This window comes from Pteronotus mesoamericanus, unplaced genomic scaffold (assembly GCF_021234165.1).
Source record: "Pteronotus mesoamericanus isolate MK-2021 breed Mesoamerican mustached bat unplaced genomic scaffold, CSHL_Meso_final contig_164, whole genome shotgun sequence".
Lineage (NCBI taxonomy): Eukaryota > Metazoa > Chordata > Mammalia > Chiroptera > Mormoopidae > Pteronotus > Pteronotus mesoamericanus.
This window is the reverse complement of record NW_026555065.1, coordinates 23,604,391-23,624,626: the sequence shown is the minus strand read 5'-3', so window position 1 is coordinate 23,624,626 and position 20,236 is coordinate 23,604,391. Positions and strand designations below refer to the sequence as shown.

General features: G+C 48.0%; 1 protein-coding gene across 1 annotated transcript in view; it reads right to left on the bottom strand.

Annotated features, from left to right (window-relative positions):
* Positions 1 to 13,408: 13,408 nt before the first annotated feature.
* INO80 (INO80 complex ATPase subunit) overlaps positions 13,409 to 20,236 on the bottom strand; it is a 122,332-nt gene continuing 115,504 nt past the window's right edge. The window contains exons 33-36 of the mRNA XM_054565572.1: positions 18,351 to 18,506; positions 17,882 to 18,041; positions 16,965 to 17,180; positions 13,409 to 14,973 (exon numbers count right to left, since the gene is read on the bottom strand). Of these exons, the coding sequence (XP_054421547.1) occupies positions 14,756 to 14,973; positions 16,965 to 17,180; positions 17,882 to 18,041; positions 18,351 to 18,506 (750 nt within the window). The 3' untranslated portion in view covers positions 13,409 to 14,755. The remainder of the gene's footprint in view (positions 14,974 to 16,964; positions 17,181 to 17,881; positions 18,042 to 18,350; positions 18,507 to 20,236) is intronic.

Sequence of the window (20,236 nt, the reverse complement as noted above, 5' to 3'; positions counted from 1 at the left end):
CTGCGAGTAAGGTGGAGCCCAGGCTGAGCCCTTCCCTCTTACCCAAGGGCAGTGGTGGGGCCCAGCCTTCTTTCTCACACTGCCTTCCTCACACCTCCACGCATGCTGCTCCCTGTGTCCACGGCCCCCTCCCCCTCCTGCCGCCACTGCCCTAATACTCCCTCTTTTCCAGGGTGATTATCATGGCCTCCAAACAGACCCACCTTCCCTCAGTTTTGTGCCCTCCTTGGGTATCCGTTCTCCACATAACGTAAAATGCAGCTCTGCCCCTGACCCTCCCCACCGACAAACTGACAGCGACTCAGGGCCCTCAGGATGAACCGCCGGGTGGCCTGGCCCCGTGCTCGCCTGTCCATCCTTGGCGCCCTCCCATCCTGGGACCCTTCTACCCAAACCCTCCCTCTGCTGCCCTTCCATTCCCCAGCTGCCCCATCCCCGTGTCCACGCTCCCTGCTGTCCCCTCCCACCCCATGCTATTTCTGGCCACTAGGCCTTTGCTCCCCCTGCTTTTCTTGCCGGACAACGTTGCCCAACTCTGTTACATCTTTCAGTGCTCAGCACAGCATTCTGCCTCCAGAAGCTGCTGTTGCTCACCCCTCCCCAGCCCACCGGCTGGGCCCTCCTCTTGCCCACTCCCTCCATTTTGTGCCCAGCATGTCAGTCGTATTGCCGTGATCTGCTTGCAACTCTGTCCGCTAAAATGACCTTCCCCTCTCCCCTCTCAGAGCAGGAACTGTGTGTATCCCAGCACGTGGCGCAGCCCTGGGGCCCCACTGGAGCTCAGGGGGCCTGTGGGAAACGGGTTTTAATGAGACACCCTTCTGAAGGCAATGCCTCACGTCCCCTTGGAGAGTAAGACCCCCAGGAAGACGTCACTCATAGCCAAGTGGGAATGCCAAGCAGCATACCCAGGATAACATTCAACCTGAACGTTTATGTGCACAGCCCAGGAATATAGGCCTGGGAGCCACCGGGGCGAGGGCGGACCAGCCAGGCCCAGGTGGCCAGGCCAGCATCCACTTCACTGAGGCAGTGCCGACACGTGCCAGTGGCTGCCATCTGGGCTGGCCCCTCTTTCTCTCAGTCTGAGAGAGGCTAAGCCCTAGACACATCCTGAGGGTAGGGCTGCCCTTTGGTGGGCATGTCGGGACAGGGTCCCCAGCCCTGCTGGTCCTCCCCACTCTGGGCTTAGCACCTCTCTCAGGGGGCGGGGCTCCCTGTCCCCACAGGAGGGGCAGCTTGATCTTCTCAGGCACAGCCTGAGGATGTTTGTTGTTAGGGGAGGAAGGGAAGAGTAATGCATCCACCTGTGGCTTCCCCCTGGCACTGCAGTCAAAGCCTCCAGCCAGGCACAGCCCCTCCTGGGCCTAGTCACGCTGGTGCCAGGTCAGGAGGGTGACAGGAGATGGAGAGTGTCGGACAGGCAGGTGGTTCTTGTTGGGAGAGAAGGTGAGTCCATGGGGATAAAAGCTGATGACAGGCTGGTCACGTGGACTGCCTGAATCATTTGTCCACAGGAGTAGTGCCTCTCCCACGGGGGTTTCCACGGGAAGGGAGACCCAGTTCCTGCTCATAGGCCACTTGCAGCCTTGAGAGGCACGGATGGGAGCTGACCTGACAGGAGCCTGCCGCACACCTGCTCCTGTCGCGAGGCGCCTTCTTACCTTGTCTTGCACCTTTCATTCCCTGAAATCCTTTTCATCCTGAAAGTCCCTTCCCTGCCAGCTCCAGCCTGGCTAATTTGTCACATAGATTTCAGGGCTCAGTTGAGATGTCACCTCCTCCAGGAAGCCTCCCTGAACTTTCTCTACATGACCACCAAGGCCTGACTTTGGGGTCTGGCCACATATCTCTGATACCTGTGCTTTGCAGCTTTGATAGCCCTGTGTTAATAACATTGTTGAATGAAAGCCCACTCACTCAGCAAGAGAGCGGCACCAGTGAGGGGAAGATGGGGGCTGTCTCCTCATGCGAGGGACTGTGCAGCAAAGGCGGGGGTGGGCTGGGTAGGGGTGCAGAAGAGGGGAGGAACCAGACATACCATGACCACGCCCCACTTTAAACCTGCCAGGGCCTCATAACCTGGTCAGGGCATTGAACTATTGTTTTGTTGCAAAGAAAGAACACTGGGCCAAGCTGCAAATCAAAACTGGCTGCTGTTAGTGCCCGGCCTGGGGCCACTTAGTGACTTAGTGAGGCGTACAGGGCTCACTGAGGTCAGATGCTACATGTTTGAAAGATTTTAGAAAAATCTGAAGCATGAGCCAAGACTGGCCATTCATATAAAAAAGCCACTGGAAACAGCTTGGGCGGGCCTGAAGATTGGGCAGGGCAGGGCCTCAGGGAACCACCAGGGTGGGGCAAACAGTGAGTCAGGCTGGTGGAGATTCAGATATGGTGCTCCCTGCAGGCTCTTTCAGGGGAGGGTTCATCAAAGGAACAAGGGCCTCTGCCAGCACTTCTGTATGGGAGAAAGCTGTACCCTGCAGCTCTTGTCCTGATGCTGGATAATTCCTGTATGTTTCTAGTGTCTTTTGAGCTACTCTCCTAGCATTGGAGCTCAGAGCAAGTGAGTCCCAGTAAATCTTTGCACAGGCCCTTTAGGAGAAACTGTCTGGGTCTCCAGAAGCCCTCCATCTCCCTCAGCCTCAATCCCCACCAGTTTTTACAACTAGAAATGGAGATTTCTCTTCCTGGCACTGGAACCCTGGGCTGGGGTGCCTAGTGTGGGGCCGGGACCCCTTACTCCTCAGTGGGGAGCTCTGCAGCTGAGATAGCCCTCTTGATTTTTATTCCCCATATGTGGGTGTGAGACCAGCCCATTCCATGTCTCTGCCCTTCCTACCAGTCTTGATGTGGCTTCTCCTTCTTTTTTTTCTTTTACTCCTCACCTTAGGATATATTTTTAAAAATTGATTTTTAGAGAGAGAGGAAGAAAGAGAGAGAGAGAGAGAGAGAGAGAGAGACATTGGTTGGTTGTTTCCTGTATGTGCTCTGACTGGGGATTGAACCCACAACCTTCTGGTGAAGGGACGACACTCCAACCGACTGGCCCACCCAGCCAGGGTTCCAGTCTCTGTTTTAAGCTCTTGGCACTTTTCCCCTCTCTGGGCCTCCGTCTCTCAAATGTGAAATGAAAAGCTGTGCAAAAAACCAGTCCTCACCAAGTTCCAGTGGTTCCTCTTTTTCAGGAGGGACATGGGCTTGGAATCAGAGGGACTGGGTTTGAGCACCAGATCTCCGTGTACCCTAGAAGTACTTGGTCAGGTTATTTAACGTCTCTGATCTGCAATTTCTTCATCTTTAAAGCAGGACTGATAATCATCACTACCTCTCAGATTCTTGGGATAAATGAGTTGACTTGGATAAACAACTACATGAATGGACTCCACTCACGTAGCAGAGCACTGAGAACAAATCTTGTTGGCTGCGGCGGAGAGAGAAAGGGCAAAGGGGGACGAGGTAGAGGAAGGAGGGAGACTTCTTGGGCTGCCCAGACTCTGCCATGTTAGGGAGGGTGGGCAAAAAAACAGAGGAAATGGCAGAAAACAAACTTGGGACAGTGAGAGGAATCCGCCTGGGCTGGGTGCCCCTCTGTGCCCTCTTCTACCTCTCCTAGCCTCTGTCCTGCCAGCAAGCTGGGGAGAGGGAGGAGGGAGGAGAGCTGGCTGGAGCCCGGCCATTCTGGTTTGTTTACCAACAGAGCAGTCCTCCTGGGTCATGACAGAGTCAGCAGCATCTGACCAAGCTAAATATATCTCCCCTGCTGGCCAGGACCACACAGCCAGCCCTGAAGGCCAGGGACCACCCTCTCATTCCTCTGGGTTGTGCCCTGGGCCTCCTCCTGACCTCAGTGCCGTGTGTCTCCAGGGAGCCAACAGCCAATCAGGGTCCAAACCAAATGCAATCCCTGGCTGAACTCAGGCAGATAGTTTCATCTGGGCAGAATCAGAGGACTTCAGGGGGCGAAACGCTAACTGTCCAGCAGCAGGACAACCAAATGGCTCATCTCCCTTTGATGGCGTATTTGCAGTCATTATGAATGTTTAAGAAGAATATTTACTAGTGTTAGGAAAGCGTTTTACCTGCTTTAGAGTACTCTCTTACTCTACACAATGTTATGTGCAAAAAAAAAAAAAAAGAAAGAAAGAAAAAAAAGCTACACACAGTTACATCATAGTATGAATAAAATCATGTCTTTTAAAAAGCATAGAAATATGCCTGGAAGAAATCACCAGCAACTGTCAACACAATTTGCCTCCCAGGAGGGCAATTGGGGGCCAGAGGATGAGATGGGAGACTTTTTCTTTTTATGCTCTTTTGTATGATTTTGATTTTGAACTGTCCAATTTACTACTTACTTATAAGTAAATAAGTTGAACGTATAATAAAATAAAATGCAGATCTGAAAAAGAAAAGGTCTATCAACAAAGAGGCACTAGAAGTAGCCCTCAGAGGTAAAAAGCACTTATTTGGAACGTGGGCCATGCACGGGGGCTCACTTTTCTACCCAGAGGAGGAGCTGGTCTTAGGCTGAGGAAATCTAGAACATCGGCCGTGCACACTGCGGCAGAGGTCTATCAGTGCTCCAAAGCTCACCCGAGGCATGAAAAAAGATACCTCCCCGTGGGGCCTGAAATTCCAGCCTGTGCCTCTGCCGGAAGTACAGCTCCTCTAAAGTCCCCATGAAAATATTAAGGTGAGGGGAGTGTTACCATGTTATCGTTTTATCATGTGAACTGAATTGAAAAAGGGATACACACTGTAAGAAAGCTTTGATTATGGGGACTATTTTACTTTCTTCTTTGTTTTGAGTTTTTTCTGAATACCCCTTAAAACATATATTTTTTTATTTTTTAGAAGATATTGTTTGTTTATTTTGAGAGAGAGGAGAAAGGAGGAAGAGAGGGAGAGAAACGTCCATGTGCCAGAGAAACATCGGTTGGTTGCCTCTCACTCTCCCTCAACTGGGTACTGGGCCCACAACCCAGGCATGTGCCCCAACCGGGAATCGAACCCACAACTTTTCCCTTTGCAGGACAACACTCAACCCACTGAGCCATGCTGGTCAGTGTTACACTCCTTTAAAAAAAGATTTAAAAAAAAAATCCTCATGTGAGGATATGTGTATTGATTTGAGAGAGAGAGGAAGGGGGAGACGGAGAAAGAGGGGGAGAGAGAGAAACATTGATCAGTTGCCTCCTGTCCTTACTCCTGCCAGGGGTCAAACTTCAACCTAGGTATGTGCCCTGACCGGGAATCAAACCTGCAACATTTTGACGTACAGGACAACACTCTAACTCAGCCACCTGGTCAGTGCAAAAAATATATACTTCTTTATTAATAGTGCTTATTATAATTATATATAAAATAACACATGATATAGTAGAAGTTGGAGAAGAATACTTACTGTTAGGAAAACATTTTACCTTCTTTTCAGCACTCTCTTATTCTATATAATGTTATGTGCAAAAAAAAAAAAAAGCCATACACAGTTAGATCATAGTATGAATAAAATTGTGTCTTTTTATATCATTGAATACATAATGATATAAAGAATTAAAAATTTATTTACTTCACCACACAGGGAAGTTTACTTCTTTTTCATTCTCCTTTTTAAAACTCTATTAAAAAACCTACACACATATGCATGTAAATGAAAACAGAATTGATCTCACTTACCTATTTTGTGTCCTACTTTTTCACTCGATTATATTGTGAGAATTTTCTTGTGTCACCAAATATTCATGAAAATGTTTTATTAATGGCTGCCTAATATTTCATCATATCAATGTACAAAAGTATGTTTAACCAATCCTATATTATTCCATTTGCATTGGCATTTGGGTTGTTTCCAATTTTTTGCTTGGTTCGATTATGCTGCTACGAACCTTTTGTTAGTGTCATGTAACAGAAAATTCAATTCAAATGGGCTTAAGCCAAATAGGAGTTGTTGGCGAAACTCAAAATTTAAGAGGAAGGGAGCTTTGGGTAAGGCTCAGTCATGGCTCCTGCTCCATTTTCCTACAGTTCTTGTTTTACCTTCTCTGTGTGGCAGCCTGATCCGCAGGTTGGCTTCTCCTCAGCACCTGGAGCAACGAGTTTTCATGTTCATCCGGGAGGATGGAGAGAGGACTCAGGACCTCTGTTTTTCTCTGACTGGACAATTTATGAAAGAATAGACAGGTGGGAGGGTAACGAGGTTCATGAGCACCTTGGGTCCAGGTTGCCTGCCCATCCTTGACCAGGTCATTGCGACAAGATGTGTTGGGGAGGCTCAGGCCTATCCCCATGGCTCTTGCACAGTGTGGGAAGGGAAAATGCTGAGTACACAGCCAGGAAATGTCCTCTGTAGTCTGGCTATTTTGATTGGGGCCTGTGGGCAGCAGCCTCCATGCCATCTGGAAGAATTGGAAATGCAGAACTCTGAGGGACCTCCCAGCACCTTCTGAACAGGGCCATGCCTTTTAATAAGAGCCCCACTCAGGAGACTTCATTAAAGTTGAAAAACTCTGTTTTACTTGATTATTCCCTGAAAACAGATATCTAAAAGTAGAATGGTTGGGTCAAAGGGCATGTATAGTTCTAAAATTCTTGACATGTATTGTTAAGTTGTCTATCACTTCACATTCCCATCCTGGGATCTGGGTGTGTGAGGCCTAGACCTTATCCAATTTGGGAGAGCAATCTTTAAGAAAAAGAATACAAAATTAAGTACAAAGGTTAGTTCTTAGAATACCGAAACAGCCCTGGCCAGGTTGCTCAGTCAGGGCACATTCAAGAATCAGCCAATGAACGCATAAATAAGTGGAACAACAAATCAACATCCCTCTTTCTGTCTCCCTTCCTCTCTCTCTAGAAAATCATTCAATTAAAAATAAATAAATAGAATAACAAAACAGAAAAACTGATAACTCAAAAATCACAAAATATTATGTTTAATTATCACGAGGCGGAAACATATGAAACTGTCGTATTTGTAAGATAAACAAGTCACATATGGTTAAAAGCAATTTCATGTTGTTTAACCTAACACTTTCCACCTACATTTTTGGCAGCATCTTCTTTTTTATTAACAATTTTATTAAAATACAATTCACATACCATATAATTACTTTTTTAATAAAGACTTTATTATTTTTAGAGAGGGAAAGGGAGGGAGAAGGAGAGGGAGAGAAACTCCAATGTATGGTTGCCTCTTACACACACACTCCTAACTGGGGACCTGGCCCACAACCCAGGCATGTGCCCTGACTGGGAATTGAACCGGCAACCCTCTGGTTCACAGGCTGGCACTCAATCCACTGAGCCACACCAGCCAGGACACGATACAATTACCTTTTAAAGTGTACGATTCAGTGGCTTTTACTATATACTCACAGAGATATGCAACTATCACCACAGTCAATTTTATAACATTTTTATTATTGATGCAGGTAGCCCTGGCCAGACAGCCTGGCCAGACCCCCGAGTGGGGGAGGGGCCATAGGAGGAGGCTGCTCAAGACAGCCCGGCAGCAATTGCATTGTCCTGGCTGCCAACCTAGCAGCGTGCAGGAAGAGATTTCCCTGCCTTCAGGCAAAGGCACGCAGGAGGCCTTGCACAGGGTATGCTCAAAGCTAGAGAGAGAAAGTGATAAAGAGGAGAGCCCTACTACCCACTTTTGGTCCCTGACTGAAGGTGGGACCAGCGGAGACAGCAGCATGTGTACTGGGGGACTGAACCCTCTGGAGTGCCTGGAAGTTTGGGTCAGGAGATTTAAACTGAGGGAGATTTTCAAGGATGTGTCAACAAAAATTACCAACCTGAGGCGGGGAAAGAGGAGAGATTTTATTCAACTGAGAGACTTCATTCTGCAGAAGTTTGCAAACCCAGGAAGCACAGCCTCTGGTGGAAACTGAAAGTGTGCTCCACTAAGACAAAGCGGAGGTTTCCTTTTATAGTGGAATTTCCCCTTCAGACCAAGTGGTCCAATTCTATATAAATGAGGCATCTAAATCTGCACGGTTCTGATTGTTCCAAGTTGTGCAGTTCCGATTGGTAATGGAGCAGTTCTGATTAGTTGGTATAGAAACAAATAAGGATATAGTTGTGCAGCTCTGATTGGACGGGCAAGTCTCAGTAGAAAGACAAAACTGGGAATTCCCTGGTAGGGTTGACTCAGGCAGCAGCAGGCTGGAAGCTCAGCCTATAGCATTTCCCTGAAATGCCGGATACATACACATTAAGAGGCTTTTGTCAGCAATTGCTGGTATACAGTGGTTATAAATTTGAGCGCAGCTCTGGCCAGTGTGGTTCAGTTGGTTGGAGCATTGTCCCATAAACGAAAATGTCGTGGGTTTGATTCTGCGTCAGGGTACATGCCTGGGTTGTGTGTTTGGTCCCCTGTTGGGGCACTTAGGAGAGGCAAGCGATTGATGTTTCTCTCCATCTCGCTCTCCTTCCCTTTCCCTCTCTCTAAAATCAATAAACATGTCTGTAGGAGAGGATAAAAATAGATAGATAGATTGATTGATCGATCAATTGATCTCAGCCCAGTTAACCACGAGTTCTTGTTGGTAGATTGCATTCCCTCTCAAGGTTCACAGGCGCTAAGTGTGGAGCGGCCCAGGGTCTTCCAGGACCCCTTACCTGGGAAAAGGGAAGGAGCCTCTTCCCTCTTTTGTGGTCGCAGGAATAGCTACAAGTGGCCTGATTTAGGGTGCTGGGGTCAGTGGAGGGTGTGAGATACTCCCGGAGAGCTGCTCTTGGGGCCATTAGCTGGCTGGGGGAGCTTAGGAAACTCCCCATTGGCTCCTTTGAACCCTCTGTGCTCCGGCTTTCTTCTTCCCTTTGGTGGCTGCTGCAGCCTAATCCCGGGCCAGGTAAGACCCAGAGAGGCCAGCATAGCCCTTGGGGCCAGGCATTTCTTCTTGAGCTTTGGGTTCCAAGACAACAAAATCCCAAGGGCAGGTGCGCAGGGGTGCAGGCTCTGCAGGGCTGCTCACAGCACATTTCTTGCATTTTGGGAAGAAACTCTTGCCTCTCTTAAAAGTAGGGAGCTAAGAGTTGCGGAGCCTCTCACTCAGGGATCCTTGTTTCTCTTATTCAAGGTGCCAGGAACTACAGACCAGCAACTGTGTGAAAATTGTGAAGTATCTTGAGCTTTGTCACTTCCTGTGTCTAGTTTTGCTTTTACCTAGTAACCTGGTTTTGATGAGCAAGAAAACCTTTAAAAAAAAAGTAAAACGTTCATTTTTGGCAACAGCTAGGAGAACGAGGAGAACACAATTTTGGGAGGACAAGAAGTGGCCAGGGGCCTGGTGATAAAAGCATCCAGCTCCCTTGGGGCGCTTGACACCCAGGAAGTGGGCCTCAGGCATGTCTTACCTCCTCCGTCTCCACACCTTTCCTTCCATCTCCTTTCACACCCAGCCCGGGGGGCTGCCACCTGGGATTAGCATCTCCATGGCGCAGTCCTGGCACTGTTTGCCCCAGGCATTTCCTGGGTGGCAAATGGGTAGATCATTCCCATGAAAGATGAAATAGCCCAAGCCGCTGCCAGCCCAGAGTCCTCAGGAGCCTCTGTGTGAGTGCCTCTCCCCCAGACAGATGCTTTTCTTAGCACCATTTACTACCACAGAGCAAGTACTTGGGCACACGGTTTCCAAGGCAGACAGACTTGGACACCTTCTTCTCTAGGACAGACCTTGCCCACCCTACACCTCCCACATCTAAGTGGCTTGAATGCGCATCATGAAGGTGGCTGAACTGGGCAGCTGGCGCTGACCACAGCTGCCTCCCAAATGGCACGGCTTCACCACACTGCAGCAATCTCAGAGAAGCGTGGGAGAGCAGCCAAGTTTCTCCATGTTCCCGGGTCTTAGGAATTTGCTGAGAAAAGACTGACCCTGGCGAGTCTGCTGGTCATAAGACACATGCAGCAGAACGTAGTGAATCCAGGGATCACAGGCCCTCCAGTGAATACCAGCCATTAGAGGCTACATTTTGGTGGAGGCCACACAGGACAGGGGGACAGCAGCAGGCCAGAGACCTTTTCTCACACCTAATGTCTAACAGAGGTGCTACCCAGGGGAGAAAGGCAATGGAGGAAATCATGAATTGAGGTTTTTTACTTTTATGTGTTTATTTGAGCCAAACTGATGATATATGCCAGAGAGAATATTCCAAATGTTCCATGAATTGACAGTTTTAAATTAAAAAAAAAAAAAGGAATCCTGAGAAAAGGCATATAGGACCAAATTTTTCAGGAGATACTGATGTCCTTTTCTGTCATCAGGTGGATTCAGATGAGTAACAAAAAAAAAAATACAGCTGTGTTCCTGCACAGGGCTGCGTGGCGGGGGTGGGGGCGCAGACTGAGGTCAGGGTTTATGCTGACTGGCAGGTCTGGAGGGCGCCCTGAGGCCTTGTTATTCCAGGTGTGGTCCGAGGACTGGCAGCAAGGCCATCACCTGGGATGTGTTCGAAATTCAGTCTCACCCAAGATCCTCTGAAACTGAATCTGCAGTTTAAGAAGATTCCAGGGTGATTCATGTGCATATTAAAATTGGGAAAGCATTACCCTAAGGGATGATTAGAGGTTTCAATTCTTTTTTCTTAGTTTAACTCCACACAAAATCGTAATCTGGCAGTAAAAGACGGCAGAGCTGCTCTGTTCCATTTGGGAGGCTCACGCCCTTCAGCTCATCACTCCCAACAGCTCTTGAGGCGCACCTGAGGGTGTCTGAAACGCGAGACCAGCTAAAACCCAAGCACCTCAGTGTGTTATCTAAAGGAGCCAAGGAAATGTTTCTCATGGTAGGTGATCTTCTGTGAGGGACATAGGGGAGGGTGTGTGGACTGTATCTGGAAGTCAGCAGTGAGGCCTTCTGGATGGAACACGCAGCAGACACCCGGTTGAGGCTGCACAGAACTCAGCTCAATGCTCTGTCCGGACTACCAGCCTCCTTGCCCAGCCCAACCTCAGGACCAGGCAGACCCAAGCAAGTCCAGGAGTGCGTCTCCGGAGTCCTGGGTCCTTCAAGAAAGCTCTAGGCTGCTCATACAGAGCCACAATCTTAAAATCCACTGACCTAGGACTTCGGGAGCTGGCTCACATGGCAAGGTGACGCTGGCTGAAGGGTCGGCCCTCACTGACGCAGCCCACACCTGAGCTCTAGGACTGAGCTCCTAAGCTTCCTGAGGGAATGCTTCTTTTAGCTAGGTGGGAGCCGTCCCCAGTTTTTTTGTACATTAAGGGCCTGGCTCCCTGGATTCGTAAAGTGAGAGCTAGTCTCAGGCAGGCGATGTACAAGTCTTCAGAAAGTGGATAGAGAGGGCATGAGTCATAACTTTGGGACTGGACTCGACTTGTTAATGGGTTTAAAGCCTTCCCTTTTAAGATTCAAGTGCTATCCCTCTACCCTCAGGTAAGGGAGGATACAGGTGAGGAAGCACCTTCAGGCTGTTAGCTGTTTCTTTAGGGACTGGGTTGAAAACGGGAGAAAGTGGGGTATCGTAGTATGTTTGGGGACAGAGAAGAATGAAAGGCTCTGATCCAAAATGTACATGCTTTCAGGAAAAAACCCCTGCCTCTGGGCAAAGCTGTGCAAGGATCTCAGAGCCGTCTGGTCCCCCGAGGCAGATTTGACCTTGCTTGGCAAGGCTCTAACGGTAATGTCACTGGGGGTCTTGTTGAGTAATAAGCGGAGAGAACCCGTACTAGTGGGCTTGTTGACTAAAAGCCACAGTGGTGACGACATAAGGGCAGGATTTATTGGGAGACTGCCACTGGTTTGTTTTGTGTGAGGCCTTAGCGAAGTTTACCAGCAAGAAAAACAAGACCCAGTGTATCTGACAGTGCTACTTGAGATCAACAAAATAAAACGGCCGAACCTTGTGACTGGGTGAGCGCAGCTGCCCAAGAGCCAGCCCATCCTGATCAAGGGTGTGCAGGGTGAGCCGAGGCTCGGGAGGCCACACTGCCAGCCAGCTTGGGAACAGCGTGAGCCCTGCTCAAAGGTGATGCAAGAGCACTATCAGTGTTTGAGCTCAGAGAAACACTAACTGCCAGTCCGGGTTGGGAGCTCACTCTTTTTTCCACCTGATCAGAGAGCTGTTTTCAAAGCCTGGATGTCTTTGGAATCCCTAGTAACCTATTGTATTTCACTGTTTTCGTTCATGATTCTTAGAAGTACAGCTGCCTTTGAGAATAGTGAGTTCCCCTCACAGTATGTCAGTACAGCAGGTCCTCCAACAACGTCATTTTGTTCTAAGGTTGAGGAGGGGGAAAAAAGCCCCCCTGCTGGGGCCACTCTCTCTGTGTGGTTTTCCGCGTTCTCCCTGTCTGTGTGGCTTTTCTCTGGGCACTGTTTTCCTGCCACATCCCAAAGACGGGCACGCTAGGTGAATTGGAGGATCTAAGTTGCCCCAGTCTGAGTGAGTGTTGGGGTGAGTGTCCCTTTGATAGAAGGGTGTCCTGACCAGGGTTGGGTCCCCCTTGTGTCCTGAGCTCCTGGAACAGGCTCCAGCCGCCAGTACCTTATCTCGTTTTTTATTAATCTTTATTAAATGTATGTACAGCTCATATCTATTCCAATGTTTAATATAAAAAATATTTTGGGTCCTTATTTAGAAGTTTGAAGATGTTTTGCTGTAGGAACTTTTGTTTATATCAAGTAGCTTATGGTAAAATTGGGTTTCTTACACTCATTTTGCTTAAAGTTTCAGTTACCGAGAACCTATCAACCTTAGAGGACTTACTGTATTTCCACTGGCTTAAATGGCCCACACAGTGTGTACTGGGACTTCAAATGGGCTGGTTTCCGGGGTTTGTACACATGTACTTGTACAGCTATCACAGTTTTAGAAATTGGAACCATTAAGTTTCCATTAGTTGGAGATTTCATGTACAGGGTGGGCAAAAGTAGGTTTATAGTTGTGTATATGTGAAACAGGTTATTTCTGTATTATTACTTATTAACTATTACCTTACTTTCCATACGAAAAGCTGTAAACCTACTTTAGCCCCACCCTGAATTACAGGCTGCCAGGATAACCTGTCATCTGTGGTTGGGAGAAAGAACCTGCCGATATTACCACCAGGCAACTGCCTGGTGGTGGAATAGCCAACCTGCTTATACCTAAATTCTGGAGTCTAGGTCCCGAGTCATAATGAGCCCACATCCCAAGGGCCTTGGCTTCGGCATGCCAAGCAAATTCCTAAACCCCATTAAGGATGCCACTGAGGAAAAAACCACAGGAACATCCTCACCCCACTGACCCCCTGTCCTCCCTGACCACAGAAATGCTGGGGCTGCCTCCCCTTTATCCCGCCACCCATCCCTATCAAGGGCCCAAATGCCTCCAAAGAGAGTCAGCTGCAAAGACCACAGACACCCCGATTTACATAAAATTATCTCACTCCATTTTATTTAAGATTTTTTTTTCTCCAGTTAGTAAAAGAAAGATGTGTCTCTCTTTATACATATGTACAAGTTCAGTTATAAAAATAGACAGCACATTCAAAGAGAAAAAAGGCTTGGCATTTTTCTGATTCCCTCTAAATAGCTTCTGTACACAGGAGTCTGGGTTTGGGCAGAGGAATCTTAATGATTTAAATTAAATGATTCCCCTACCACCCCTACTCCAAAAAAAAAAGTTTTAAAAATCAATCTATCTAACTCAATTCCGCGATTTTCAGGTGTGCAAATTAGAGGCTGGCTCGCCTGGAAGCACCTGCTCCACCAGGAACATCAGGCTGGGGGCAGGCAGACACACCTCCCACGCAAACACCACCCCTGTGCCTCTCTTGGAGGGAAGCAGGCTCAGGTGGCGCTGGGGCTGGGAGGGCGGGTGCTGAGCTTGCCCTCTCTCCATCCTCTCCTCACTCCTGCCGTCCCTTCCTTTCTCAGTGCAATACAGACAGTGCATACAGCCAAGCAGGGGGCTGAAGGGCAAGGGTGGGGAGACTGTGCATTCAGGAAGGGCAAGGGGAGTCCGTGAGAGGGGCAGTGAAGATGTCCTGCTGATTGACGTGGCTCCTGGTCTCTTTACTGGCTTCTGGGAGTCCCTAAGTGGGAGCTGCTGCTACTGTTGCTGGTGGAACCTGAAGGTTCTCTGGTGTGAACCATGCAGGACAGGGGAGGAAATGCTAGGAAAACAACGGCCTCCAGGCATGCTTCCTCTAGCCTCAGTCACTCTCACAAGCCACTACCTTCTTTTGCACTCACTGCTCTCTTTCGCAGTGACACTCTGACAAATGGGGTTTGGAGACGTGGGGAGCTGCCCAAAGACTGGGGATGCCACATACATGATTTCCTCCCTTCCTAGCCCTACAGGAATCCCAGCCCTAAAAGAAATTTCCACTGTGGAAGGCTCCTCACAGCACTTGCGGAGCCTTAGCAAGGGACATGACCAGAGCTGAAGAGCGGAATGGGGATGGAGAAAGTGTGCCTGAGCATCTACAGGGGTCTGTGTCAGGCCCTTCCCCAGTATGAGGTTTAAGACGTGGCTATAAAGTTCATCTGAGATGCTGCGGGGCTGATCCCTGTCCTTGGGCCTTCTTCCGCTAGGTAACCCCAGAGCACTCTTCTTGAGACACAGGTGATAAAAGTGCTCACACTAACCACCTGCCTGTCCTTCACTTGCTGCAACTGGTCATCTCTGCCCTCTGACCTGTAAGATGCTGCACTGGGCAAGCCATCCAAAGACCATTTGCAGGCCAGAGCTCTAGCTCGTGGTTTGGCTGAAGGAAGCTGGAGGGCCCAGGTAGTTACCGTCCTCCAGAGGGGTTGGTGCCTTTGCCCTGTTTCCGGACCAGGGAGTCTGGGGCTAGGCTGCTGGTCAAGTGGAGGCTCTTGGGAGTCCCAGGAACATTATTTCCTTTGCTCAAAGGGGAACTCAAGGGAGAAGAGGCGCTTGAAGGTCCAAAGTCAGCAAGGCCAGCAGGCCGAACCATAGATGTCTGCAGAGGACTGCTGGCAGAGATTCCTGTGGGGATGGAGCAAAAAACAAGAGTATAAGCGTCAGTACTGCCTGAGCTGCCTCAGGCCTGAGCTTGGTTACTGAAGTCTGGGCTGGAGGAGAGGTTGTGGGGAACCCTCCCTGCTTCTTAGCACATTTGCTTGCTCTTCTTGTCAACTTTTTTTTTGCTTTTCGGTAAGAGGTCTATTTTTAAGAGACATACAACACCTACTCAGCCCTCTCTACATTACCTCATCAACAGGGAGTAAGACATCACCTTGGTGCTCAAGGACAGGGCACACTTTACCCAATGTGGAGAAGCCAAGGGTGAGGGTTGAGCTGTAGCTTACTAGGCACTAATGTACTTTCTCACAGTCCTTCTTTCAACTGGGGACACCACTTGTGATGAGCTGCTTATTAATTTCAGAGGCTGTTCTCCACTGCCCACTCTATCCTGTGCTTCTACTCGGGCAGTTTTCCTTGCGCTGTTCTCCAAGCCCTGCCGCTTCAAGGACCCAGTTCCAGTCTCTCATCTTCAGCAATGGCTTCCTGGGCAACAGTCAACTCTTTTTTTTTCCCCTTGATGAGGCAAATCCACTTACTTCTGATAATACGCTGTCTAATATGGTACCTCAATTGTTTCTTGTGTTCTGGTTTTACTTTCCTAAAAAGAACTCTTTTAAGTGCTTGCTCAGCCAACATGTGTCTCTTTGTTCACAGTGAAAACTGCAGGTAATCCCTGAAGCAGTTTCTTCCCTTGACTTCTATTTCCAGTTATCAAGCATTGTTGATTTTTCTTGTGAAGCTCTACCCCTTGTTGCCTCCTTTGCCCCTCTTGTCCCCTTCTGGGGTTGGGTCTCCAGCAGAAGGCCTGGTGAGTGTGGTGCTTTGCCCATTCGTGGGTGAGATCCTGCCACAGCAGCTTTGACTACTGGCAAGACTGTTGTTTTCCAAAGATGTGATGAGGGTTAAGAAACACTGGCTTAGGGTACTATCTCCACAATTGTTGAATGAACAACTAAATGAAACCTGACGCTCCTGCAGCAGGAGGAAGGGGAGATAACTAACACTTACTGAGCATTCTCTATTCGATAACTCCCTTACTTGCTACAAAAGCCTTATGAACTACTAAGCCCACGTTTTAAATGGGTACAGAGGTCGATAAATGGGAGCTCCCTTCCGCCACCTCAGACGTCCTACATTCCGTCGCTACAATTGTCCTCTACTTGTCATGGTCACAACAGCCACTTCCCTTCTCAAGCCTCCCAGAGGCTCCGGTCATACCCCTGAGAAGCTCTTGCCCATCAGGTTGCGGTGTATCTTGCTAACTTTGACTCCCACTGCTTCTCTTCAACACAGTCTGACTGACCTGCTTAGTGGCCCCCAATGTGCCTTGGACATTGCCAACTCTCTGTTGCCAGTCCACACCTCCTCCTTTCTGACTTACAGCCTGGCCACTTTGTCTTCAGGTCCATGGTTCCTCCTTCTGATCTACACCACAATTAGGCCCCTCTCTCTCTTTTTTTACTCAGTGCATGTATATTGCCTTGGACTGCTGTTAAACATAGTCCATGTACAGTTTCTCCTTCTTATTGCTATTGTATACTCAAGAGCAGGGTCCACATGTTAGACTCCTATGCACACAGCAAGTGCTTAATACCTAAGATGATGGATCACATTGCTGGGTAAATGTTAACTATGCTAGCCTGGAATACTGAAATGTGATTATTGAAATATGGGTCTCAGAAAAAACATCAGTCCTCGAAGAAGGAAAAATTCTGACTGTTTAAAAGTAGCAGAGTCCACAAATTCAGCCCTGTCTTTTCACAGATACTTCCACCTCAAAGGACAAGCGGAGCTCAGGACTGTTCGACACAGAAACAGAACTTGACATGGGCTCTGAGAAGAGCTTTCTTGGCCTGGGGGTGTCATACGCGCTCTACCTGGGAGAATGTTCGATAGACCCTCCAGAATGTCCCTGACCAGAATGAGCCTGCACATCCCCTCGGCCCCCATACCTTTAGACACGTTGTACCCGTATGCAGCATAGGCGGCTGCAGAGGCTGCCGCAGCTCCTGCTTTGGCTCCTGCCATTGCGGCAGCACTGCCCGCGGTGGACTTCCTGCTCCGGCCTTTCCCTGTTCCTTTGGCTGTGCTTCCTGAACCTTTGGGGCGGCCTCGGCTTCGGGCAGAGTGACCACGTCCTACGGCTGGCATTTCCTGAATTGAAATTCCTATGGAAACAAATGGGCCAAAAGGAAAAAAAAAGTCCATTTCTTTATAGGTTAGTAGAATCTTCCCTTGATAGATAAAGCTGGCTCTCAGGGTGTTTGTTTCAAGACCTTAAAGGGAAGTCTGCATCCTGATTTAATTAATGGCTGGGCCAATAAGTCACAAAGAGTTAGTACGACTTCTAAAGAGCTAAAACAGGCTAACTCCTCATGAGTGGTTCCATTACTCCTGAATCTCTTCTCTAAATGAGATCATCACTAAATGAACCCCAGGGAGTGGCTACCTGATGCCCACTGCACACTACAACGCGTCCCGCTGCAGAGTCAACTCGGACTTTCAAGTTCTAGACCTAGAGTTCCTCAAAGAGTAGCAACACTGGGCCCCACAGAACAAAGTGAGGAAAGACCCAGAAAAGCTAACTAAACTAGCGAAAATAAGGATGAAGTATGAAAGAAAACAAAGAAGTTTGAAATCTTCTTTGAAACTTGTCCTTTTGCTTTCCCTAAACCTCCTCTTTCTCCTTTTCACTTGACAGGACTAATGAAAGAGAGAGACTACAAATTCTTTTTGTTCCTCTCCATTCTTCTTTAAAGAAAATGTCATTACCCTAGAAGGAATCAGGACCTTATCTCACATCTAAACCGATGATTTTCTTGGGGAAGTGGACCAGGCCCAAGTCGTACAGAACAGCGGCATCACTTACCGTTCACTGTGTCCGAGACAGACCCTGTTATGGAAGCAGGAGAGTTGGTGGCTCGAGACTGAGGAGCTGAAGAGGCCGGGTCATCCACGATGACGAGCATGTCACTACTGCTCTCATCGGGGGGAATGGAGCCAGTGTGCAACTCACTGCTGATGGAGATCTAGAGGAGGAAGGATTGAGACCACTGCTAGTCCTTGTGCCCACAGCCCATGGCCCTTTGCCTACGTGAGGGTGTGCTTCTGAGGTTCTGCCACTATTTCCCTCTCCTGCCCGGCTTCACTCTTGAGGGTTAGATACCCTGCTTTGACTCCAGAGAAGCCAGCCTGTCCTCATTTGCTTTTTACCTTATGGATTAAGGTTTACCACGTGCAACCCCCTTCTAAAAGGCAGGCGGACTCCAGGAGAAGCAAAGCCTACAAGGTCAGAACAGACCCTCTGCTGCGATGAAGGCATCTAAAAGGAGCCTCACCTCACTGAAAGGGCTGGGCATGGCTGAGTCCACACTAATGAAGGAGTCATCCCCATCAGCAGAGAGGTTGGAGTTGTCAGCCGAGGGAACAAATGGGATCACCAAATTCACACCCTCCTTTCTTCTCTTCCCATCCAACTCATCTTCCTTTTTCTTCTGGGAACACACAAAACAATACAGACAAAACATGAAGATAGGCACGAAAAAAGTGGAGTCCAGAGACAAAAGTAATGACAGAAATTTGACTCTGTTAAACTTCTGGGTTTCTTTTTTTTGCAATTGGTGTATTTTTAAGGAAAAAGAAAACTCGGAAGGGAGGAGGAAAGGAATGGCTCAATAAGAGTTTATGTATATTCTACCACAATAATACAGATTGAAAGGTAGGCCAGTTACACTGAGTCAAAGCTGCACCAAGCCTAATCCTCATGGGTCAAAGCGTACAGCCAGCTCCTGGCATGTCCAAACAATAGCACTTAGGGGTTGAACTGATGCAGTCTTACAAGAGGAAGGGCTAAAGTCTTTAGTGTATTTTCTGTACATCTGTTTTCACTCTGCCTTCTTTTTAAATATGCATAAGGAGAATGAAGGTTCTTATCCTACCCAAGGAATAATAGGTTTCTGTCATTATTTCCTCCATTTACATGTAAAGGCTTAAGGGTTGAGTGACTGAGCTATACTTAGTTCTACAATCAAGTTCAGTAAGGCTTTGTCACAGGTTAGCAACCTGGAATCAGTCACACAATGTACTTGGAAAATTCTGGAGATCATATCTACCTACTCTACCTAACTGCCTTTGTTTCTACACCTCTATTAGGATTAATATGGTATACCTTTGTGTAGCTTATATCATCACTTGGTATTTATCTGAAACTTCTAGCTCAGAGTAGGGATGGCATTTGATGCAAACCCAGTAAACTTTACAATGTCCTGTATGAGAAAACCATCTTTTCTCCTTTGATATTGTTTCTGAGTGTTAAAGCTATTTTAATTCTAAATAGTGTAAGTAATGGGTTAGAGATGTGAGAATGGAGTCATAAAAGAGCATCTGAGGAACTGGGTGGACATGGCAGCCCAGGCTAGAAGGAACATGATCCTTCGTTCCTGGGACTTCTCAGGTTTATAACTAGAGTGTGTACGAGGCGCATTCTTCGGGCTAGTTAATAGTTCTGCTTAGCAGAAGGTACAATCGAGGGTACGGATTTTAAAATAGAAAGAGCCAGTTATCTACTGGAAGATGATCATGTAATACATACAGGCTTCTAAGCTGCTGCCCATCAAGGCCATATAGCTGGATACGAGGTCCAATACAAGTGCGGTAAGGGGAAAAAGCCGACCTTCACTTAAAACAACAAACTTTAACATGTAGCTAGACAAGCAATATGCTTCAGATAAACCAAACAGTCCAAGGAAATGAGGCACGCGTGTCAGACTCGAGGGCTCAGAGCCAGAGATGCCTGAAGCTCAGGTGACTAACTTGTTCAAGAGGGGTCCAAACCAGGCAGAGGAAGATGAGAAAGGCAGTGCAATCCAAAGGTAAGCCAAACCCATTACAAAAAGTATCTTTCTAGAACCTAGTAAAGTGGTCCCAAACCAACAATCCTTGGACATATAAGACGTCTGGGAAACTAATTAGTCAGAACTAATGGGCTAACTCCTGAAATAAGAACAAGTCCGGAGGGCCTCACTTCTGATTCACATGTCAATGAGGACCAGGGATAAGGATTACTAATAAAATGCTTCAGTAGAAACAGCAAGATAGGGAGAAATGTAGGGGAACTACATTCTACTCTGCAGCTAGCTAGTTGGGCTCAAGCAGAAATGTCAGAAGGGACACAAAAACTGCGCAAATCCTTGGCATAATTGGAGAAAAAAGATGTACAGAACTA